Below are 24,615 nucleotides of genomic sequence, written 5' to 3'. Positions count from 1 at the left end.
ATATGGGTTCAATGGAAAAATTACTTGAAATTTAATCTCTTATTCAACACATAAGACTAGATCATAGTAACAGTAATTTCTGGCCTTAGAAACCAATGCACCTATTAATAAAGCAGCTAATTAAAAAGTATTGCACTTCTAACTGTCCCATCTCATGCTATTTACATGACATACTACTGCCAGAAACAACATTTTTACCATGTTCAAACAGGCTGTTAAGAAGTTTCTCATGCACATCCAAAGGGCTACCACACTGCCTACCACACTGCACTTGTCACACTCCATCCTCTGGCTTCCAGTAGAATAAAGCATTTCTGCACACACCCCATCAAAATATAGCTCTTATCTCCATAGTCAATAAAAATCTGGGTACTGTATAGCTTGTGCAGTTTTCCTTAATGGGATGAAGTGGAACAAGATGCTTAAACACTCTCAAAATCCAAAGCTCTGTTTCAGCTTTATATTTAACCTAATTAACTCAACATTATTAATTAACTGTATAGCAAAAACAATGGGACAATGCTCTCCCTTCCCTAAGGGTAACAGTATCCCTGCCTAATAAATGTATTGACATTTAGTTTCAGACATTATTGAACTCAAAATGGATCTAATGCAGAAAGTATAAGTGCTGCCATGATCTCACTTAGTTACTCATACTAATACCTGTAGAAGAATGTTCACTTTTAGTTGGAGGAGTAATTCCAGGTAGCACATTATCATTGGTGGCATTGAGAGAGTGGTCTATAACATTCCTTCCAGGATGAACACCAAGGAACAGTGGATCTTGGGTTGGCTCTTCTTCACTGGAGTCCTCAGCTGCTACAACAATGTTGGATCAATTTTGAACTTCATATTTGCAAAAGAACCACCACCATTATCCTGAAATTCATTTCTTGTTTTTAAAATACACCCTATCATAGTCTTAATGTAGCAAGTATTAAAGCAGGAATAATGCCTTCGCTGTTGTTCTACAGAATATCTGATATCTCAATCATCCATTGACAATGTTCTAATATGGATCCATAAAAGAACATGCAGCCAGCACCCTCCTGGTTTGGGGCTATACTCATTTCTATAGAACAGTTGCTCATGTCTGCACCAAATGAAAAAGTAGTTTTGATAAGGTAGTTGGGAAAAGATTGAAAAGCAACATCATGTTTTTTATTGGAGTCAATGTTATAGACCCCAGAGGTGTAATAGAAAATATTATATACTTTATTAAACATGCCATCATTGAGCTACAGACAGAAGCAGCAAAAAATGTCCTTAAATACCACCACCATTTGCATTTCAGTTCTGAATCATCAGCACCTTCACCAGATGGCATGATTGGAATGGCTAGTTCAATGTGATTACAGAATAAAGGTAGAACCTACCCATTTTTTTGGGCAGAATCCAGAAATGAGAAAGTAATGATACTAGCATTTTGCCAAAGCCATGGCTACACAACAGGAAAGGGAAACCTCAAAGCAAAACCCAAGAGGTAACTACACAAATGAAAAGCTATCCCAGGAAGTAGTTATACTGCTCCAAGAAAAAAGGTCTCTGAATTTGAAGCAGAATAAAATGCCCTGAAGTAGGACAGATTTCTCTCAGTTTTTTGTGCTAAATTATGTTATCGCAATCCCTCCTCCTCCTGGCTCAGACTGCTAAGGTTTTCCTGGGATATCTATTTCATGTGTTCATGGCCTAAGGCACATGCAATAGAAGTTAAAATGGTAGCAAAAAGAGGTAATCCAGAAAAATTACACCACGGCCATTCAGACATGAAGAACCCACCACATAAAGTCTTAAGAAACAAGTACTGCACTCTTAAGTGGGTTTTTTTTTTGTTGGTTTAGATTTTTTTCATCCTCTAAACAAGGATCATGTCATCAGCAACCAAGACCATCAGAGGCAGCACTCTCCAGACACACAACCTTCATTAACTAGAACTACTTATAATATTATAGTCAACAGTAAGGTACATCACATAAATCCTTATTTAAAGCATTATTGAATGTATTTTGCTCATTGCCATCTGTCCTGATGCTGGTGCTCTCAGCTTCTCAGAGTATCAGATTTAATTTCAAATTCAACTATCTAAAGAAATGGTTTCTTAGGAAGATGAATATACTGTTATGTGCAAAGAGCTTCTTCCTCTTCACATGCTCACATATTAACAGAACAAGGGACTAGGGAGGCACTCATCACTATACAGATAATCATCTGCCTGTTTCCCTCAAAGCCGGTATTTTGAAGCTAAATTGTGTGAGAAATAGCTTTTGGTATGTCATTACTCCAACTTTCAAAATAAATGTCCAAAACATTCATTAACGTCTAGGTACAGAAAATACAGTGTGTTCCAGACTTTTAGATATCATGTAGTAATATTTCCTTCCTGTTTTCTTTCTACCTATCTATGAGAATGAACAAACTTTCAAGTTTGACATGAGTTTGACATTAAAAAAGACATATTCCAGAGAAAGCTATTTCTTGACAGTACACTAGCAGGGACAAACAATTGTCTAAAACAAAACAAGATTAGAGGAAGGAATATCTGTAAAGAAATCCCAGGACTAATCCTCACTCAAATTTTGCAAGGGAGCTTAAAAAGGATCTTCTAGGCCCTTGACATATATTCACTTTTAGATGTGACAGAATCTAATCTTCAATCTCAACAATTGCATGTCCAGCGCATGACAGGACAGGACACGACACATGATTTTGGCAATTGGATTAGATCCCAGTTGTGCCTTACTTCCTGGTACAGGAGGAGCCTAGGCTCCCACTATTCCAGCAAAATGAAACTAATCAGTTGATTGTCCCTGGCCCCAGCTGACAGTCAGATAGGTGCATGGGGAGTCAGGCATCAGGCTGCCACACACCAGTGCCATGCTTCCTGTGCACTAGGTGACACATGTGGTTTTAAACCTCCCTGTACATGAGAAGCCTGGTACCAGTAACCCAGTGCAAGGCCCCCCGTGTACCAGAACCTGTCCATCTGGGTGGCACATGGGCCTTTGACAGGCCCCAGGCTCATGTTCAATTTAAGGCATGATACAAAAAAGCCACAAAGCGTTTCCACATATAATGTGGAACAGCTTTGTGGTTCATTCACTACATTATAAGTCCTTAAACTGAGTTACATGTGTGGCTAGTTGTTATTGAAAGCACAATTAACTTGTTAATCACCGCTGAAACATAACATGTGTCACGAGCCGTGGTGTAATGGTAATGATTGGAAAGTAGCAGAATCTTTGAAGCTACTATAAGGCCAATTTCTTTATTCTATTTATAATCAGAATACTCTATTGACCCCTGTCTCTGGTCATGAGGGACTGGTTTTTCTCCAAGTCTAGGAAAACCAGACCTAGAGAGCTGGGTTGAACTACAGCCCCCAGACTGCTTTGAGGGCTTACAGGAGATGAAGAGGGAAAGAAGAGCTCAAGGTGAGTGTCATTTGGCCTGAAGCTGTGTGGAGGAGCCCTGCTCTTTGTATGTTCCATGTACCACTGAAAGAGGCCACAGGGAGACTGTGGAGGAACCTGGTTTGAGTGTAACTGAGAGAAGGATTGACTTCCCCACTGAGAAGTCCCCATCAGAGAAAGTATCTGCTGTGACAGAGCAGGGCTTGAGCAAGTTGTACTTAAAAGGCTACAAAAGTTCATGCTGTCAGTGTGACTGTAGTGCAGTAAATGTCCTTGTGCCATCTGGGACCGCTGGGGCTGTGCGCAAGGTGAACAGGTTCACCCCAAGGGGTCCTAGTGAGACTGTTGGAGTTGGCTTTTGAAGTTATACAGTTGAAAGGGGTAATACTGTTATCAAGTTTCCATGCTGGGTTACAGTTTAGATGCCAATGTGTATACACAAATCAAGCTTGTTTTTCTCCTCCTGTTAAACTGAGGTACTTTTGTGAAAAACTGAGTCTCCACAACCGTACACCCCTCTTTTGAGAGGGGTTATACTTATAACATCATTCATAATCTACTAGTAACTAAAATCAGCCATGTTCCTAAGAAATCACTTTTTAAATGGCCTTCAGGAGTCAGATTCATAGCTGGTGTAAACTGGCATAGTTCCATTATAGCTAGTTTGTATCTACTGAGTGTCTACCTAAAGATCTTGGGCTACAAAGAAATAAAATTATTATAATTAATTTTCTATTCCTATAGGCAAATATATGTTGTCTCCAATTTATTACTTATTGTCATACCTGAAGAAGAATGGCCACTTTCCACTTCATGGAAAAGTGTAGGCTTCACAGTATCCACAGTGCTATTTCTGGTATTGCTCTCCTGCTCGTCCCATCCAAGATGAACATTATGCAACAAAGGATCTTGGGTTGAATCTACTTGCTTTGCATCACCATGGGAGTCCACATCTGTTTTGAATATGTTTGAATTGATTGTGAACTTATTATTTGCAAAATTGGTACCTCCATTATTCTCAGCTTTTGTCCCATATGGGCCTAAAAGAAGCCCTAATTTCACATGTCCTACGCAATAGATAGCAAGAAAGAAGGCCCTGATTTAATCACTTTCCTACCCACTAAAATCTTGTTGATGGTTTAGAGACTATAACTTTGCTGAGAAATATATGCATGAGTAATTACTAACATACATTTTTTACTTTTTATTTCCTGAACTACCTACCTCATTTTTCACACTTTTTGTTTGTAATGATGACTTTACAGCAGACATTTTATAGTGGATAAGAAAGAGGCTTATTTTAACTTGGTAAGTGATATTTTACACGTAGAAATTCACATTTAACACCATTGTTCATGATATGGGTCAGAAGCAGCAGCCTCATAGACGAACACATTACAGAGATATATTTAAATTGATATATAGATACCAACTCTGGGGGCTCTAGTCCACAAAGTATAAAGTTGTCATACCAAGCTAAAGTATGAAAATATTGATAATGCTGGCAGCATTAGGATTGGCTTCACCGTAACATCAGAGTTATAGAATTTATACATTCAAGAACTATCTCTCAAAGCTGAATTGTATATTATTTAAATTTTTTACCCTTGCTGGAAGAGGTAGGCTTGTTCTCCTTGTCCTCTATATAGGCAGGTCTCCAATGAGATTGTGTAGTGTTTTTCAGAAATATAGCATTTTGAGAATCCATAGCTGTTAGGACAATGGAGGATTCAATGGCAACACGGATTTGCTGAGCCACCACCCATATTTTATTAGTCTTTTTTATACATCAGCAATATATTGCTAATGTATATGAGATGAATATAGATGGAAGCCTAGTGTTTACCATGGCATCACTGTTTTTCTCATCCATCACATATCACACATCTCACAGTTCTCAGAAGCTGTATTGTTTCCCAAGGATATTAAGGGAAACAAGAGTGACAGAATAATAGTGGAAATAGTGACAACACCATTATAATAGCTGCAACAGCTTGTTACTCTTAACTCAGGCTAGAAGGATTATGGTGCACCAAAAGAACACAATGGATCTGAATGTGGATAAAGCATTCTTGCCATGTGCCTACGGAAGCCAAGTTTAGTGTTAGAAGTCTTTGTATTGAGCTAAAGCACAATACAGTAAGCAAAGGTCTTCAGTTATCACCATTACACCCATTATACCCTTCAGGGTTAAAATCTATCACCACACATATGGAAAAATTAGGAGGAATCCGACCATTGCAGAAGGACGCAAACCATTCATTTTAATAAACTACAAATTACTAATGCAAGGACAAAGTCCATAAGGATTATGGACAAACCCTCATGTAGCGTAACCCAATATTTCTCCCAGCTGTAGCCATGCAACCAGCAAAGAAGTCACAGAAACCAGCATGCACACAAATATAATATGTACTAAACCAGCAACACAAGGAGAAATGAAACCAAAGAAAATCCCCATCAGAAACACCCCAAACTTTGGCAAAGAATAAAACAAACATCTCAAAAAAAAACAATACATTCTCCTAAGAATGGCTAATGAAGCTCATTGCTAGAAGGACACTACCTCCCCCCACGCCAAATAACCCACCAGGGAAGCCTTTCTTCATGTACCTAAACTAAGTACAGAAGTAAGTGTTAACAGCTGTGTAAAAAAATATGTTTAATCTTCTAACTTAGGCCATGCTGTGAAATGCCAAGGGTATTTTATAGGAGACTTTTTTAATAGCTGATCACTACTGCTGTAAATTTTGTGTGGTAGAAAATTCATTGCACCAGTTCACAACAGGCTTGTTCCATTATGAACATGGTAGATAATAAACATGTTTCACTATTCTAATGTCCTTCATTTTCCATTGTTAGTCACTGATGGACCATAACTACCATAACTACTTTTCTAGCTGACATATGTCTGTGCTATGAGTGCCATGTAACATAGCTGCTTAAATGTGTCAATGGCAGAAGATATCCATTTTATTGATGTATATTGATGGGCTTTAAACCTATTAAGGAAATAACATTATTAGAATTAATTTCTCTTACTTGTAATTGAAGGACTCTTTTCCTTGTATTCGTCATCCCATCCAGAAACATAATCAGAACTAAATGGATCTTCAGTTTCTTCTTCTGGATAACTGTCGTCTAAATCCTTATCTGCTATGATTATGTTAAACCTATTATAAACTTCTCATTTGCTGACCCATCAGTCCAAAACATGTCATCTTTATTCCTTCCCATCTTTATAGTATGCTCTGCTTTTTTAGTGGTTTATTAAGCACAGGAAAAGGACTGGAGAGAGAGGTACCTTCTTTACAAAACAAAATCTATTACTTATGCTTATTGTAAAAATAAATCATATTTGCAGAATTTCCAATGCCCCAAATAAAGTACCAATAGCTTATTAAATAATTATCAAATAATAACTAATAGTTATTAAATAACAAGTGTAATAATAATTTCATAGCCATGTTGGTCCAGAAATTCTGTGAGAGGCAAGGATTTCTTAGGATGATATCTTTTATAAAGATCTATTATAGTAGATAAGAAGTTTATAAAAGATCTCACCCTAAGAAATCCTCACCTCTCACATAAATAACTGGAAACATGCTCCCTTCTCCAAAGAATCCACACTCCATTTTTTACATAACACAGTAACAAGTCATCTCATTCTCAGACAAATGCCACCAGCTTTCAGGCTGCCATCCATTAACCTCATTATTTCATTTAGCTAGTTTTTTGTTGCAGTATGTAATTTTTACCCATTAGTCCTATACTGCACCAAGGAACTAGGACGGAAAAAAAGTGTCCCCCAACAAAGCAGTCAAAATAATGAAGCGGATTACTTGCCTTCTTAAATCAAAGTTAACTGAAGACACAAAACTGTCAGAGCACACAGATTCTGGGGACATAAGTGAGTATGACCAGGTCTCAGAGAGATATCCATGTCAAGGAGAGGGGAATAGTAGTGGGCATACTCCTTTCAAGTGTTGCTTGGCTCCTCTCATTGCAGCAGAGAGGTACCACACTTCTCCAGTGTTGGTTGTGCCTTCAAGACATAATCCTGCTCTCCGAGAGCAGAACTTAAATGAAAAAGGTATTCTTTTCTATCCAGCATTAAGAAAGGTGTAGAACTTTCATTAAATACTGATGTGCCATTATTGGAATCACAATTGGTTCTTGATTTATCAGAAGATTTTATACATAGTATAGCAGTTAAAATGACTTATACGCTTTACCCCCTGATGCCTGAGTTGGTTCCTGTTCCTGGGGATGTTGATGGGACCACGACCAATGGATTGGACTCCACTGAGATGGTACAGAAGGTTCCTGAGGTTCAATACGATACAGATCTACAGCTGTGGGGGAACGGTTCAATCAGTTGTAACTTTTTTTCTAATTGAGGCACCACCAAAATTTATCTTTTGCACTTCTCCCTTCCATACAGCTTTTGCTCTTCTCCCTTCCATACCTAAAATATATCTTTTACAAATGTATAGGGAGGAAACTTGAAGAGAACAGAATGGGAATTCTGGTTTGTTTAAAGTATAACTGTTTTTGTAATCTGTTCCTTCCACACCATCCTCCTATTTACTGAAAGGTATGGTCTTAATACAGAATAACACAGAATTCATAGCCAAAAAACCAGCTGTGGTTGCATCTCTAATCTAGGTTTGACTGAAGTCAGTTTTCTTACAAACTGTTCTCATAGGAATCCATGTAGCTGTATGTGACTGAAACTTAATTTTATCACTGTATCCTTCTTTATTTGAGAATTTTGTAGTTGTCAAGGAGAGAACAGTTCATGAATGCAGAAAAGGAAAATATAATATTATCCCATTACAGTTTTTTGTGATCTGTTATGTAGTTTTCTGTAAGTGGTATAGTTTAGATTGGTGGCCAAAAGAACATACATTTGCCCTTTGGAGGTAGGGGAGCAAACCTTAGACTTGGTTCTGCCATTTTTAAACCAGTCTATATGCCAAACTTCTGTTCAGTTATAAGTGTAGACTGGTTTTCAGTCACTTATACCAGTAAAAGTGTAATGTCTGTACCTGGCCACAGTGAAATGCATTGAGGTATGAAGCAACTAAAGATACAGTTGTTGAGGCACAAAGATGTAAGACTGAAATATTAAATAATCCAACTAGCACCAGTGCCACCACCAAATGTGTCTGCGCAGCAAAGCCAAAATCCACCAGCACCTTCACCTAGAAGTGAGATAATGACGGTAAGAAATAAATATGAGAGCAGAGTAAAGATATGACCCTTTGGCCTCCGTGCATTAGAAAATAACTAGTGAAAAGAATGAGAAAGATAACAACAACAAAAAAAGCTACCGAAGCAACAGTGGCGGACCAATAACAGCAGTTATTTGACTGTTCCTTTAATTCACTTTTAATTAGAACCACAACTGTACTGCTCACAGGCACAGGATCAAGGTAAGTTACTGTGGCATTTAACTTATTATTTTGGAACTGTAATTTTATGGATCACGGAAACAAGCAATAGAACGTATAATACATTCTGCAATGAAATATATTCAAAATAGAATTGCAGTTTTCTTGTCATGCAATGAAATGAAGGCCCTATCAATATGAGAGAGAGCGCAACATTTTGTGGAAAAGGTGCCATTAGTGGGCTACAAACACAAGCTAAGAGGTCCCCAAAAGCTCTACCACCATATTCACATTACCAATAAGGTTTCAAATCTGCGCACACTTGCACCAAAAGCGGTCTGATTCCATCGCCACTGGAGTTACCAGGAGTTCTACCATTGAATTAACAGGAAGAGGAACTGGGAAATAAGTATGATAATATTGAGAGGGATAGGAATGCAAGATAAAGCCATGGTCACTAGCATTAATACATGTTGCAGATGATTAATGCAAGGAAAAAGAAAATCCCTGACCAGAAAATATATAGCATATGCTGAAAGTATTTGTTGACACAAAGCCATGGCTCAAAGATAAACAAAGTTATAGAAAAGCCCTGTCACTACCACCAATGGAAAAAAATCCCAACAGTAAAATTTTAAGGTCAAATCCTTGCATTCTTTATGCAAGCAAACACCCACTGACTTCCTTATGGACTTAAATGCTGGATTTGACTGTTAATTGTTTTTGAAAATGTTCTCTCTCCAGTTCATATTGTCAAAGTTCAGAATCCAAAGAATGATACATACGGTACATCCCTATGCAAGTACAATCAAACTCAGTACTTAAAAGAAAATAATTGTTTTGGAAATTTTTCACTGCATCTTATTTTGAACCATTATTTTATGTAGTCTAGCCCACCTATTATTGTAGGCACAGGAGACAACAGATATCAATGTTTTGTGAACCTGATCTACTTCCCAGGTATCTGGAACCACAAAATTAAACCAGTCTGTTAGCCACACACCCGAAGTTCACTCACTATCAGCCCTCTCACAGTTAGAAATAAGGTAATTCTGTGTCATACCATTTCTCAGCAAGAAATAGTTTCTGAAGCAGACAATTATGATTTCAGTAGAAAGCCTTTTTTCCTTCCTAACCAGCTGGTAAGAAATCTAACCTGCCTTAATTTAGTAAGTGGTAAGATTCATGATGTAAAGCCTTAGGAAGATAATATATCTACACTGCCATATTCTGTAGCGATGCTTGAGTCAGTTTGAGTACTGAGGAACAAGTACAAGATTTTTAGAGGAAATAACTACTTGACATGTTTTTAAAATGATGCAATATTTTATCATTGCACTGATGCATTATAGTGCTGGATCAACAAGTTCAGAAGAGTTATTGAACCCTAAATAAAGCACTTCTTAAAATCTGAGTGCAGATGAAGAATGTTGATTCCTTGCTCTCCCTACTGAGCTATGATAGAGGTAAGTGTAATATTAACATCATTCCTGAAATTAGTCCCCCACAAATAGACCTGGAATGATACAGCATCACTAAAATGTTGCTCAGCAATATGTAACCATATTTGGAAAGACATCCAACACCCCAAATCTGCCGTTTACCTAGGTGCATCTATCAGCCTTAATTTACAGAAGACAAATGAGCACCCCAGTGATAACGTTCATATTTATAGATGAGTAAAAAGAGTGCCAATAGCATTTTGCCATTTTAAAATGCATTGTAAATGATCCACTTACAGCTAGTGGATACCTTGGTACCTGTATTTATTTGTGTAGGTTTCAGCTAACAAATTAGACAGGTAGATGCGGTATTGATGGCCATTCTTTTCTTCTCTTTTTCCTGCCGCTACAGTATTCAAATATATAATTGGCCTGTCCCATCTAAAAATCTGTGTTTGGTGCTCTGTGCTTACTGCTAATGGAGGGGTGGGCGATTATTTCGGGCGGAGGGCCGTTTACTGAGTTTTGGCAAGCCATTGAGGGCCACATGACAGGCAGCCAGGGGCAGATAAATATTAATTTTCTAAATTTTTAGGGGCCTTGCAGGCCAGATAAAATGGCTTGGTGGGCCACATCTGGCCCGCGGGCTGCATTTTGCCCACCCCTGTACTAATAGGACTAAAGCTGATTCTGTTTTGTTTGCTCTGCATGGTGTGATTTTTTTTACCAATCTTTACAACTGCCTTGGGAGATGAATCATGGTTAAGGGACAACAATGAGCCTGAAGAGTTTGAATAGTGCATGTATAGTGCATCTACATGAGCCATTTACTGAGGAATTGCCTAACTAGCTCCACATTGAATGTCTCAGAAGCTACACGTGCAGCCCTATAAGGCCACAGTAAACTAATAAATGCTGCCGTATGTAGGATAGTATTTGTCAACACAAGTACTGTCCTGTGGTGGCATTATTTACTCCACCACAGAACATGGGTAGATACTGATAGGGCTGGCTGGAGCACTAGGATGCTTCAGTGTGGGGGCTGCTTGCTGGCTAGCCCTGCACTCAAGCACCCTCGTGCCCCAGCCAGCCCTTCTGCAGAATGGTGAGCTGAGTCAAGCAGCCCCGGGAAGCAGGCAGACCCCGGAGCCCACTGCCAGCCAGGGCTACTCCAACAGCTCAATGTGCTGCAGTCCTGGGTGCACATGTAAACACGGCATCCAGGAGCAATAAACTCCTGCACAGAGTGTGCCAGAGTTTATTCAGTTGAATTAACTGCATGTGCAGGCATGCCCATGGGGAAACAACCACAAGCTTTTAGCCTGTAACTTTCTGCCACAGAATTACCTGAGAGAAGACAATTCAGGAAGATACCCAGCAACAAACTATCAACAATTCTGAAAGGGACCCTACATTGCTTTTTTCTAGTTTGTAATGCAGGAAAATGAAACCCTTTCCATTGTGATACAGGCCAGGCCCTGCTCCAAGTTAGAGGCAATGCTGGTTAGTGACAGTTTTAGCAAGAAAAGTGAAGAAGCTATGTCCCTGAAACAAACCTTCTGAGAGACAGCAGGTCACACCATCTCTAGATGATCAGCACTCCTGCTAGCATCACAACACTAGCACTGATATAGAAATATCAACATATTTTTACCAACTTTTAATGTTCTTTATTGGCATTTCAGCCAACTCTAAATTTCTACCCCCCAAATCAAGGTACATCAGTGAAGGAAGCCTGTGAACACAAAATAAGAACACAGACCATTTAAATCAATGCATTTTTATAAAATGGAAAACAAATGGTTCCTGACCCCCCTTCCAGAGATCAAATGCCAGTTTTGAAAGTCATAAAAGTCCCTGTGCAAGAAGGATGAAGTCATAAAATTAAATATCAGATCAAGATGAAATATAAAAATCCCATCAAAATCAACATGATGACAATTGAACAATTACTTCAAACGGCCAGCTACCTAAAGCCTGTAAAATGTCCTCCATTACATTCACCTATTCTTCCTCTGGCCGCAGACCCCTCTGTCCCACCACCACAAACCTCCATCACCTTAAAATTAAGAAATTCATCATGTATAAAGCCTAAGTTCAAAACAGTTAAAGCCGATCTCATTTCATTTTGCCATCACGCTAGTGGTAAGATTCTACCATGTATTGCATGCATGTGCTGGGTACTGGGGGAAGATACCTGGAGAAATTTGTTTCTATACATCATAGCACAGCTATTCAATGCAGGGCAGAAAATGGTGTTTGTATTGTGTTGAGTCCTAGGGAAAAGCTAATGTTCCTTCAAACACTCAAAGGCCCCATAAGCATCGAACCTGTATCTTCTTGCTGCTATTAATTACAGGTACTATAACTTCTTTTTCAGTGCACAGATATTGTAACCTTCATTCAAACACACTCTCAATGTATGTCCACAGTGAGATACATCAGGATTTTGATTTGTGTTGCCAGCCTCACATCCATGAACAAGCAAAAATCATGCTTGTTCTTTGATATTAAGTATCAAAATATGTACACTCTGCATATGGAGAAAAAAATTCACTATCTTTTTCTCATATAAGCCAGCCACAGTACCTCAAGTGAATTAAATTGTAGTGCCTGAAAACTGAGAGAAGAGCATGAGGAAACAGCAAAATATATGTATGGATCAAGGAGAATAATTTACTAATTTAAAGCATACACATTGAGGTAGGCATATAACATTTTCGTCGTCTTTTCACTTTTCATCAGCCATACTATACAAATCTCATTTCTGATACAACCGCCCCAGAGAATTGTGTCCTAGAATGATGTTCCAACTCCATCACACATACCTGGTCATATACCAGTCACTTACCCAGAAACTCTGCTTGAATACAATACAGTTTACATTAGGTAAGGTTATTGTAATTTGTTAGCCTTACTAGAACTTGTGGGATGCTGCTTGTAGGGATCGCTACTGTCTTTTCCAGGAAAATCCTTAGGTCCCATTGGAATAGAAGAAGCTGTAGTACCCATTGGCATGTTTTCATCACCTGTTTGATGATGGGTGAATGAATCATTTGTAATCTTTTCATGATATTTATACAATTCTTATTATTACTTTTGTAACTATAGCAAGCCTGTTCCTTTCATTTATTTGTTCGGTGGAGGAATAAAAGAAAAGGGAAATTTGTTTATTGTTGTGGTTCAGTATGAAAGAGCACTGCTTTTCTAATCCTGACATCTAAATCACTAATATGAATTGCTCAAGAAAGGAGGAATATGCAGCATCCTAGTGATCCTACATGGCAGCAATTTGGTCATGTAATTTACATTGCATTGATGATGATGCACCCTTGGCTGAACTTATGGCTTGAGATCATTTCTAAGCTTTGCTCCAGACAAGAGACTGTAGCTGTAAGCAGAGCAGATGAGAACTCTCACAGGAACAAATGGGAAAGCAATGCATGAAATATTCCAAGGGTGCTGCTCTGAAATTAATTCCATGACCAGAGCAAGAAAGTTGGCATTAGGGCTGTGCAAAGCGTCGACTTAATATTCGATTTGACAAATATTCGACATATTCAACCTTGAAAAGTGAAAGTCAAGTCGAATAGCAGCTGTTCGAATAGGTGTCGAATCGAATACCAGAAGTTGAATATTAACAGCGCGGGTTGAATATTCGACAAGGGTCGAATATTCAATTTGCCTATACTGGATTCCCTGTGGAGGGAAAAAAAAGGGAAAGTAAGGGGAGGGGGAGGGAGAGCGGGAAGGAGTGTTTTCATGACTGATATGTGTGGCTGGCCAGTGACCTGTCAGCATTCTCTGAAGTTCCTTCCAATCCCAGTGCTCTGGGGGAGGGCCAGAGAAAATGCATAAAAGGCAGCAGTTTTTCAGCTCCCTACTTTCTGCCTTGGGTTCAGTTTCTGAGCTGCTGGTGTTCTCCAGCACCTCTGTGTCAGACCACGACGGCTGGAAGCCCCGATCTTCAACAGATTCCCTGCTTGCAATGCTAGCAACAGGGATTTCTTAGAACTTGGTGCTTTTATTTTATAACTACTTTTCATATTAGTTTATGCTTATATTGGATAGGGTTAGTAGTAGCTAGGATCTATTCTATATATAGGAATTTAGTTTATATATATATATATATTTTTATACATCATTTGTTCTTTCCACCACACCAATGCTTCTCAATATATTATCTACACACACAAAACACATTTACATAACATCCAGAAATCTAATCCGCGGTGCACAGCATGCTTAGAGGTTCCAGTTTACATACAAAGGAACACATTATGAAGCGGGGTGGAAAGGCAGGTGGCCACACTGGCCAGCCTGCACGAAGGGGAGCAAGGGGGGTTGCAAGCAGGAGAGCTGCAGTTTCTCCCCCCACCAAACTCAGATGCAGCCTCTTTCCTCCTGCTACAAGGGATGCTGCTGCTACAAGCAGTAAAGAGAGGGGAGCAGCAGTGCCACCAGAGCCACTGCCTGTGCCTGAGACTCTCTCATGTCCAGACACAGCAGCCACAACCTCTCCCACCATAACTGCAACCAGCACAGCAGCGCGCTCCACCCCTGTGTCACTGCCTATGCTGAGCCTTCCCGCGCCAGAAGAAGAGCTGGCGCTGGATCTGGATCTCAGTGCCCTGGCAAGGGAAGTTCTGGGGAAGCAGGGGGAATCAGTCAAGTTTGTGCTCGACACCCCTCAGGTTTTTTCCTTTCAAGCCACGAGGTCTTTCCCAGAAGGCACTTCAGAAAGTGCCTCTGTACAGGTGAAGGCAAGTGGCTCAGCTGAGTCTGCTCTTTCTCTTGCTGTGCCTCTGACTGCTGAAGAGGGGGAGAGTTCAGCAGCATCCACAGATGCACTCGCACACCAGAGGGAAAAGCCTAGTACTAGCATGGTCTGGGTTCCTTATGATCCCGCGTTTGCTATCTGCGTGCACTCCTGAGCCAAAATCAGCTGAGGCAAGGGAACAAAGCGCATGATCACCTCAGGGACGCTGAATCATCTCCGCAGGTACCACCCCTTTGCCTCAGGAACAGCCCCCGCTCGCTCCACAGCCCCCATCCCCCCACAGCAGAGGCAGGGCACCCTGGAACATTGGGGGGCAAAAGGGACCAGTTGCAAATGCGAGCAAGGTCATAGAAGTTATAGGCTGTTTGCTCTCAAGAACTTGGGGTGCACTTCCCCCTGAACCTATCTTGTTGAAACTTGGCACGCTTTGTGGGCTCCTCAGGAGCTACCATTCCTGCAAGTTTCATCAGGATCAGACAAGAAATGCCAAAGTTATAGCCTGCTTTGACCTTCCCAATTATAGCCTATGGGGAAATCAAAGCAGCTCAAATATTCGACTGAACTTCAGCCTCGAGTCAAAGCGCACCCGCTTTGACTTGAAGCAGATGGCAAATTGAAGTGGGACCCAGTTTAATATTTGATATGGCTGTTGAATCGAATATTACCTGCTCTGCACAGCCCTAGTTGGCATTAGCTTGCCTTGGTATTTTGGGGCCACTGTAAGCTAAATGATGAAGCAGGAACAAAGTGTCATAAGAATACTTCTAGCAAATATTATATCTGTTTAAAAGCCAATGAATTAAACATTTTCCTAAATGTGGATAACAATGAGCTCTAGAGCTGAAATTAGTGCTTTGCAGATTTTGCTGCCTCAGAACCCCTTCTCCCTCAGTGAAATCGTTCACTCAGTTATTTGAAGAAACCATGTCAACTATAATGGTTATAATCCATCATTCTTACCAGGGTCTGTTGAAGTATATTCCTTTTTGCCTGCTCCAGAAAAATCCAATGAAAGATCATCATGATTCATTGTACTTGTGTCGTGTGATGAACCACTACCCGCAGTATTATCATAGCCAGCTGGTGTTGGGTCAGGGTTTTTCACACCATCGGTGTAACGTGAGCCATCTGCATTATCAATGACTGTTGGAAAGAGAAAATGATCAGCTTTTGTATCTGGGACCCATGCACTGGAGTTGTAGAATGGCAGTAGTGGTGGTCATGTTTAACATCAGTCAGGCCATTTGCTATCTGCCTGTTTATCTATCATTAAGCTATTTCTAGGTGATCTGACCTGAGTATTTGTCAGCTTATATAAGTTTCAATCTGGTACATGGGTTAAAATTTGGATTGACTTTGAAGATGAAATGCTGACCCCACTAATGTCAATGAGAGTTTTACCAGTGACTTTGATGGAATGAATGCCATGTGAGAGTCTGGCTTCATCCCTTATTGATCTCTAAACCCACTGGTTTAGGTAAAGTATAGAAGGAACAGCCCCTAGTGAGACAGGAAAGGCTTAAATAAAGTTTTCTTTGATCAAAGCAGCATCAGAAAGATTTAATTAAAATTAGGATTGTTTACATTACTTGTAGAATAGCGCTATCTCTGGACCTGTTTGAAACACTGAACATATCCATCACATATGTGAAGAGCTACTTAGTATAGGTGAAAGTGGGATAAATGTCTGGAAGCAATACTGTACCTATTTGGTTCTCATCAGCAAGGGAAGAGTTATCGAACCTTAAATCTAGCTTTTGAATAGGTTCACAGGCTTTGTCTCTTGTTTCTGAAAGAGAAGGGGAAAAAACAGGAAAGTTCAGTCACCAGCAGTAAGAAAAAATCAGTTTATTTTGAAAGTTTGATCAGAGCCACAGATTTATGCACAACATGCTAAGAAAACTTTCTTAATGGCAGTTTATATGTTAATAATTTAGTAATGTTTTTAGTGCAAAAGATGCTCATTTTTTCTCAAATTCACAAATTCAGTCAGTACTCTCCTAGATAGCCTTTTAGCCAACTTTACTACCAAGAACTATGTAGGAGTTGCACAGCTCTTCACCTATGATTCTTAGGTGGAGAAGAGCTGTTAGAAGGTATTGTGCTGATATCTAGCTCCTAATGAAATAAGTTAATTCTTATCTGGCAGAACAGTCCCTTAGGATCCACTACATGCAGCCAGCTCCAGTGTTCAGGCAGATGAGTTAGAGCCACATATTGCTTTTACCTATCCCAATTCAGAATCATGCCCCTTGACCTCTGTGGTATATCATCAAGAAAATCCACACAGGGAGTGATCTGTTTCTGTTCTACAACTGATAAACACCTGGGTTTTTCCATGCCTAAAACTTCAAGTACACCAGGAAGGCAAACCAAGACTCTTCCTTGAGCTTGCTGATTTCACTTTTACCTGCTCCAGAAATACACGAGTGCATGAATGTAAAGAGTGGAAGCCATTGTGGTAGGATGCTTGGTGCTCCTGCCACTTTCAGACTAGACAAGCAATGGCTGCAGCAGCCTGCAGGCATGGCCTGGGCTGATTGCAGTCATTTGACCTAGGAGAAGGGCTGGGCTTACAGAGGATATAAGCCCAGGCACACAGATGAGCCAGTATTAAGAGCTGAAGGCTGGTGAGAGGACATCACCCAGCAGGAGGACTACAGCTCTGAGTGCCAGCAGGGAGAATACAGCCAGCAATCTGGAGGTTTGGGTAGGAACCAAGGGGAGAAGGAGGTTCCTAGGGACCCAGGGAGGGGTTTGGAGCCAGGCTTTAGAATTGACAGACCTGCAGGAGCCCAGACCTTGGAATACACGGGTCTGGAGGAAGCCAGGCTTTGGAAGCAACAGGCCTGGAGCAGACCAGAGAGGGTTCAGGGTAGAGGCGGGGCCTTGGAAGTGGCAGGTCGGGAGACAGGAGCCAGGGGCCTATAGCCCAGAGAGGGGCCAAGGTTTGGGGGACCACAAACAGTCCAATAGCCCATGGAGGGGCTAAGTGGAAAAAAACAAGTGATAACGCCTGTGAGGCATGGGGCATGGTATAGGGACAGACTGGAGCCATGCAATGAGCCCTTAAGGCAATGACAGTCCAGAAGGAGGACAGAATGGGAAGCCCTGTGGCGGCCTCCTTTATATAATAAGAGTTGTCATCAAGGCATGGCAGGAGAGATGAAAGGGTGATTGCCCAGTGAGAGCAAGGGCTGCAGGGACTGCAGGGGCTTTACAGTCGCCCCTGGAGACAGCACTCATTATAGCCATGGCATTCAAAAGTTCACATCCTTGCGTGTATGTAGATGAAACAGGGGCCCTAAATTGAAGCAGTGGGTTTTAAAAAACACCACTTCAATATAAGGCTGATTAAAGCCCTGTGTCATGCACACACCCTGCTGACTTACCTGCCTTTCCAGCGGGGAGGGGAAGGTGAGCTGCCAGTGGGCAGAGTGGTCCTTGGGTTGTGGGGGGAGGAGGCAGTACCCCCCCCCCGCAGGCAGTACCTGGCTTGGGCATTCTCAGGGGAAACTGCGGAGGGAAGCACCGGACCCCTGCGCAGCTCAGGCAGGCAGGCAGGCTCTGAGGAGGGTGGGGAGGAAGATCAGGGTTGCCACTTGTCTTGGCCTGCCTTCCCGGGCTGCTGCCAGGCTGCCTGCAGGGCTTTCTGCAGAGCCATGGAGCTGCCCAAAGCCTGGTTTTTTGCTCCATGGCTGTAGGGGCAGCAAACTACAATTCCTTGAAGGAGTTTTAGTTTGTTGTGCCCCAAGTCATTTACGCTGCGGAATTCCTTACCGCGGCTGGAATAAACGCGCAGTACGCCACAGAGGCATGCAAACACTGACTCCATTAAAGCGGTGCAAAAGCATTTAGCGTGCTTTAAAATTTCATGCACACAGGTCTCTTGTTTCTTCTACACATGGCCCTTTATATCCACAGTACTGCATTTCACTTGTACAAGGCCCTGAGGCCTACAACCACACATTCAGCATGAGAGCAAAAAATTGTTTAGTTCAAAATATAACTAGAAAAATTCAGTGCTGGTATCAGCAGTCACCATTCTACTGACTGACAAAAGGTACTGGTTCCTCCAATTTAACAAGGAAACAACAAAACAGATGTAATTCAACACAAAATCTAGTTTTCAGTAACCTGAGTGAGATACTGCATTATTCCCGATAGATTTGTTCCCAAATATACACTAAAATAAATACCTACCTGATGCATTGTAACAGTAAGTATCAAAGTGCTGTGTTGTATTTGATGAAAGTATATAAATCCCTGTATAGTTTGCTGCACAAAGGTGATAGGGGTTGATCCGTGGAAGTACAATTTTGTCTTCTATGAAACCGTACCTGTGGAGAACAAAATGAAAAATAGCATATATTACAACATATGGAAGATACGTTGCTTAAGGCACCTGCAACTCAGCTACAGCATTGCATACAGAATAAGAATTGCACTGCACCACAGAATAATAGTAATCTTTATTCTTGTCATGGAACTGGCTCCTTTTTCACAGCATCATTAACTACCAGCAACTGTCTATGGCCAATGCCATTCTGCATGTAAACTTCAACACTAGTGCCCAAAATGAGTGGGCCCATCAGGCTGCAGTGAAAACGAAGGAGAAAAAATTAACACACTCTTTGTTCAAAGAGATGTTTAGGTGCAGCACAAAGGAATAGATTCCTGATTTTCTTACAGTGGGTGACATTTTATTACTTCCGGTGTAACAGACAGCTCACTGCCATTTTGCACTGAAACTGCATACCACAACACTGACAAAACAGTGAAGATCAAACAGAATTAAACATGTGAAGCAACAGTGAAAAATATGCTAGTCTTTCTAAAGTACAAAGCATGGTTAAATAATAAAATGTACCACCTATAGGATATTAGCTAAAAATACTTACTATCTCCTTCATAGAAAAAATGCTACAATGCTACCAGTCGCTCAAGCCTGTTCATTTCACACGATTTTAGGGTTAATTCAGCTGTACAACAAGTCATTCCTATTTTGCAATTCAATATAAAAAAACCCAAAGTTCTGTGAATTTACTAGTTTCCCTAAAATCTATTTAGCTGGTAGGGTGAAAAAATGTTTGCAAGCCCAATGCTTTTTTGGTTGTTTTTTGGTGTTGTGTGTGTGTGCGCGCACGCACATGTGTGCATGTATGTGTGTTCAAGAGCTGCTACTTCTCAGAGGTAATGGGGGCACAATCCAGCGCAATCCCAGCCATGGTTCCCTGAGCTTTTTTTCTGCTGGCATCTGTCATTCACTTCTAACTAGATGAAAGTGCATGGTTGATATTTATAATCCTAAATCTCTACTGTTCATAAAACGTACTTTTATTAGATACTTTAACTTAACACCTAGGGTATGGATGGACATAACTATACTGCTATCAAAAGTTACTGATACCAACTGGTATGTCTGAATGAGTTTGTAGCAATACAAGTATACGAAAACCACTCTAACTTTAACTCTGCTACATCCACTGTCAAAATTGGGGTGACTTGGTTCACTTATATTGCTGCAGGGTCATGCAGATGAAACAGTTCCAGCATCCATCCTGATCAGCAACAGGTCTTAAAATGCCTACAGATGTATGGTTGTCTATTCTATTACAGTGTGTAGAAGCATTAGTTTTAGATCAATGTAACCAGAGTTAAGTTGATTTAAATGCCTAGGCATGCTGGTGTTCACAGGGCTTATACCACCCAAAATGTGGTATGCTCAGTTATTAGGAATTAGGATAAAGAGTTAACCTGAGCTACGAAGGATTAACCACCCAACCTCGTGCATGCCTGCACACGTTCACAGCTCAGTACTGGGGCTGGGAAAGCCCAGCCACTTGTCTCAGCCTCAGGACTGTTCTGTTCATACCCTGCCTCCCAGACCTTGACTAGGTTGTTTTTAGCTCCCTGAGTTCCTTCCCCCTGGATCAGGCAACCCCCTCCTGTGGACCCAGTAAGCCCCCCTGGACTCGCCAGCTTCCCCCAATCCTGCCAGCCCCCTCCCCCAACCCTGAGTTACTTATCTTAGGCTGTCCCCATGTAAAAGCAAGGTCACAGCCCTCTACTGTGAAAACCAGTTCTGCCTATTCCTTTTATACTTTCTTTCCCATCTTCTCATCTTACCTATCTAGAGTGCACACAGCTCAAATATCAGACAGAAATCACCTCTCAGAGCATTCAGTGCTTTTCCCTGCATGTAGAAGATAGTCTCTTTAGTCCTTCATTTGGCAGGGTTTTAAATGATGCTCCCACTTCACTTGTAACGCCTACTATCAAGAATTTTTGCCTGATATTTTCTGATAATATGGTTATCCTTTCTCTCCACAGGACTATCTGACAAAATCATGTGGGTATTTCTTTGATTTACACCTGTGAACAAGCACAAGACACAGCACTTGGATAGCAGCTCTTAGGATTTGCAGGAAACCTTTAAAGTAACAGGGGCCAACCTTTTTAGCAGGCATGTCACAAATGAGCCCTGCACCCTCCCTAAGTGCCACTCCAGTCCACTTCCCCGGCCCCATCTGCTGCTCTGCTTTCTTCTTCCTGCCCTATCTTTCACTGTGCTGCTTGCCCCCTTGATGATCTGCTGCATACCACAGACAGGCTGCTTGTGCCACCTATGCATAGCTGGAGGGAGAAAAAATTGTTGCGGGGGCTGAGTGTGTGTGCATGCATGCATGTGTGCTCCACCCCTCAGCAGGTAAGTCTGTGGGGCTGGGTGTTAGGACGATTGGTCCCCAGGTGGCTTGTCTAGGGGTGAGGGGGGTTCCCACCCATGTGCATACCCCAGCAGAGGCCCCAGGGTCACGTGCCCCCTGATCTGTTTGTGGGATTGAGGCAGCTCCCACTACAGGCTGTGCTTTGTGCCCTGCTGCAGCTTTCATTGCCTCCACACCCCCACAATGCCATGTGCATCCCGCTGCGGGACGGGCAGGGGGCTCAGCACAGCCTGGCAGCGGCAGGCATGGGGCATCGCACCACTCCTGGGGCAGTTGCAGTGGGGAGCAAAGCAAAGCCTGCAGCAGCAGCCACCTCCACCCCACACACAGATCAGGAGGCACGTACCGCCCCAGCCTCTGCCGGGATGCACGCAGCAGCAGGAGTCCCCCCACACCCCTGGAAGAGCCACCTAGGCTCCAACTGTCCCACCATCTGACCTGGCTGGGACCCCATTCACCCAAGCCTCTGGCCCTGCCTGTGCCTCCCTCCCTCACCCCAGAGGCCTTGATCTGCCCTGCCACCCCCTTCTCTTTCACAGAATCGAGTGGTACTTGCCTGCTGTGCTGGGCAGCCAGTGATCTGCACACAGAGCTGACATCCTGGCTGCATGTGCACCCCTCCCCACCCCTGCTTCAGCCTCCTGGAGCCCGCAGCCTGGCTGACTTGTGGCCCTAGCCACTGCCCTTGTTTGGGTGGTGGGGGGCTGAGCCCCATTAGCCCTGGCTTTCCACCATCTATACACCTATGGCATACCCCCTGCTTGTAAGTGGGCTAACAGTAAAAACAGTGCTTGACTTGTGCACTGTCAGGGCTAAATGTTTTCAAAGTACTACACAAATGTTAATTAACAAGTTGCTTTTTATACTTGTTACACCAATTATCTTTCGTAAATATAATCTTTGTCTCTATGACTAATTTGAAAGCACTTTCATTCAGTCCTCACGCAAAGGGGGAAAAGAGCTAAAGGCTTTAGTAAAATAGATGTTTTACAACTGGGTCAACTCAAACTGAGACCAGATGAATTCCCCTTGAGCTTACATGTAGTCATTTTAAACAGTATTGCTTGGTTTCATTTTTCTTCAGGTTATTACAGTACAGCACCAACAAAAGTTCAGGCAGCAAACTTCAAGGAGATGAAGAGAAGCCCACTGAGGTTTTCTACCATAATAAATTATTGAACAAATCCTGAAAATGCTATTAATTTCTTACCAGCTTTTTCTAAGGATGAAAATCTATTCAAGTTATTTGATCCATTCAGCTTTAAAAACCATTACACGTGTATGAATCTACATTGCTTGATAAACCCTCTCTGTTTTTCACTTCTGAATCTTTTCTATACCTGCTTGTTTGATGACCACATGACCTATGTGATTCAGAAGAGACTGTTTCACAATGTGGTCTGAGCTCCTGCATAGCAAAAGCCACAAGACTTCACTGAATTAATTCCTACTTGGGCAAGCACATAGCCGTTACAAAAACATCCAGTCTTAATTTAATAACGCCCTGTGATAAAGAATCCACTGCAGTTACTGTGTAAGTTGTTCTAGCATCTTATTACTAACATTGGTATACATTTGCACCCTATCTGGAGTTTGTTATATCATTGTCTTCTACAACCCATATAATCATTCTCTGTGAAAGTACTTACAAACTGTGATCAAGTCATCCCTTAATTTTCTTCCTTTGATAAATTAAATAGATTGAGGTCCTTGTGTCTTTGGTACAAGACATACCTTCCAAGTCTAAATAATTTTCATCGCTCTTTTCTGAATCCTTTCCAGTTATACGTCCTAAGGTTGTTGCACTAGCCTTTTCTGTCCACAGTGTTGCACAGAAAGTTTATCGTGAAACTGATTATTCACTAAGTCTTTTTGCAAGACAGTTCCCCATGCTGTAAGTGGGCCCTCCATTCTCTGTTCTTAGATGCAGGGCTCCTATATTTGGCCAGGCTGAAATGGCCAAATATCATTTGCATGTGCCCAGTTTACCAAACAATTCAGATCATTTTGTGTCACCGACCTGTTTACTTCGTTATATACTGAAATTGAAATCTTTGTGACACCTGCAAATATTATCAGGAATTATTTTGTTTTCCTCCAAATGTTAATTTTTGTAGAGATAAAAAACAATTGCTTTGTGATTCCATAATAAGTTTACCTTCCCATGGTGATTCCCTATTTACAGATATACTTATTACACAGTTTCATTCAAGCTTTGCCACTCATAAGTGACATAGACACCTAATTAATGCCTATTTAAAAGCAGCTGTAGTTCCCATTGTATAACAACTATGGAGTAATACCTACTAATTTTCAAACCATAAGGATGTTTAAAGAGAACAACCGAGGGGTTATAGGTAGGGACCTACTCAATTCGCAATTTTGCAGATTTTGTGGAAGTCACAAAATTGGGTGTTTGTTTGAGAAATTAGTGTTTGTCTATGAAACCCTCAAAATAAAAAAAAAACTTACTAAAAATAAAATGCTGGCTACCCAGTGGGAGCTAACGGTCTTCATGACTGCTGTGACCTGGCCTCTCAGTCTGGTTGGGGAGAGGGAAGGGGGGCGTGTGAAGAGGAGTAGCCAAGATGGCAATCTTTCCCCACCCCCCACAACTGATTGACTGAGAGGTCTGCCTTTCACATCCATCTCCACCAACCAGCAGTGAAGGGTGGGACCACCAGGGCCCCTCAGCCAGTCAGAGCCTGGGGAGGGAGGGGGTTCACTGCGATAAGCCTGTGAAAATGGCAGTCAGCCTGTCATTGGCCCATGAAATTGACTGTCTTCCTGCCTGATTTTAGTTGGTCCCTACTTATAGAAGATTACAAACTGAAGCATACTGAGGAGCACTGTGTCCAG

At 41.5% G+C, this 24,615-nt stretch overlaps 1 protein-coding gene across 1 annotated transcript in view; it reads right to left on the bottom strand.

The window, feature by feature from the left end:
* Window positions 1-24,615, bottom strand: part of CD44 (CD44 molecule (Indian blood group)) — a 92,494-nt gene that overhangs the window by 25,254 nt on the left and 42,625 nt on the right. The window contains exons 3-11 of the mRNA XM_019551930.1: window positions 19,232-19,368; window positions 16,734-16,817; window positions 15,989-16,171; window positions 13,167-13,277; window positions 7,646-7,765; window positions 6,453-6,563; window positions 5,016-5,120; window positions 4,196-4,363; window positions 664-819 (exon numbers count right to left, since the gene is read on the bottom strand). Of these exons, the coding sequence (XP_019407475.1) occupies window positions 664-819; window positions 4,196-4,363; window positions 5,016-5,120; window positions 6,453-6,563; window positions 7,646-7,765; window positions 13,167-13,277; window positions 15,989-16,171; window positions 16,734-16,817; window positions 19,232-19,368 (1,175 nt within the window). The remainder of the gene's footprint in view (window positions 1-663; window positions 820-4,195; window positions 4,364-5,015; window positions 5,121-6,452; window positions 6,564-7,645; window positions 7,766-13,166; window positions 13,278-15,988; window positions 16,172-16,733; window positions 16,818-19,231; window positions 19,369-24,615) is intronic.

This window comes from Crocodylus porosus, unplaced genomic scaffold, assembly GCF_001723895.1.
Source record: "Crocodylus porosus isolate Cpor-Errol unplaced genomic scaffold, CroPor_comp1, whole genome shotgun sequence".
Classification (NCBI taxonomy): domain Eukaryota; kingdom Metazoa; phylum Chordata; order Crocodylia; family Crocodylidae; genus Crocodylus; species Crocodylus porosus.
The sequence above is the reverse complement of the archived record's forward strand: the minus strand, read 5'-3'. Positions and strand labels throughout refer to the sequence as shown.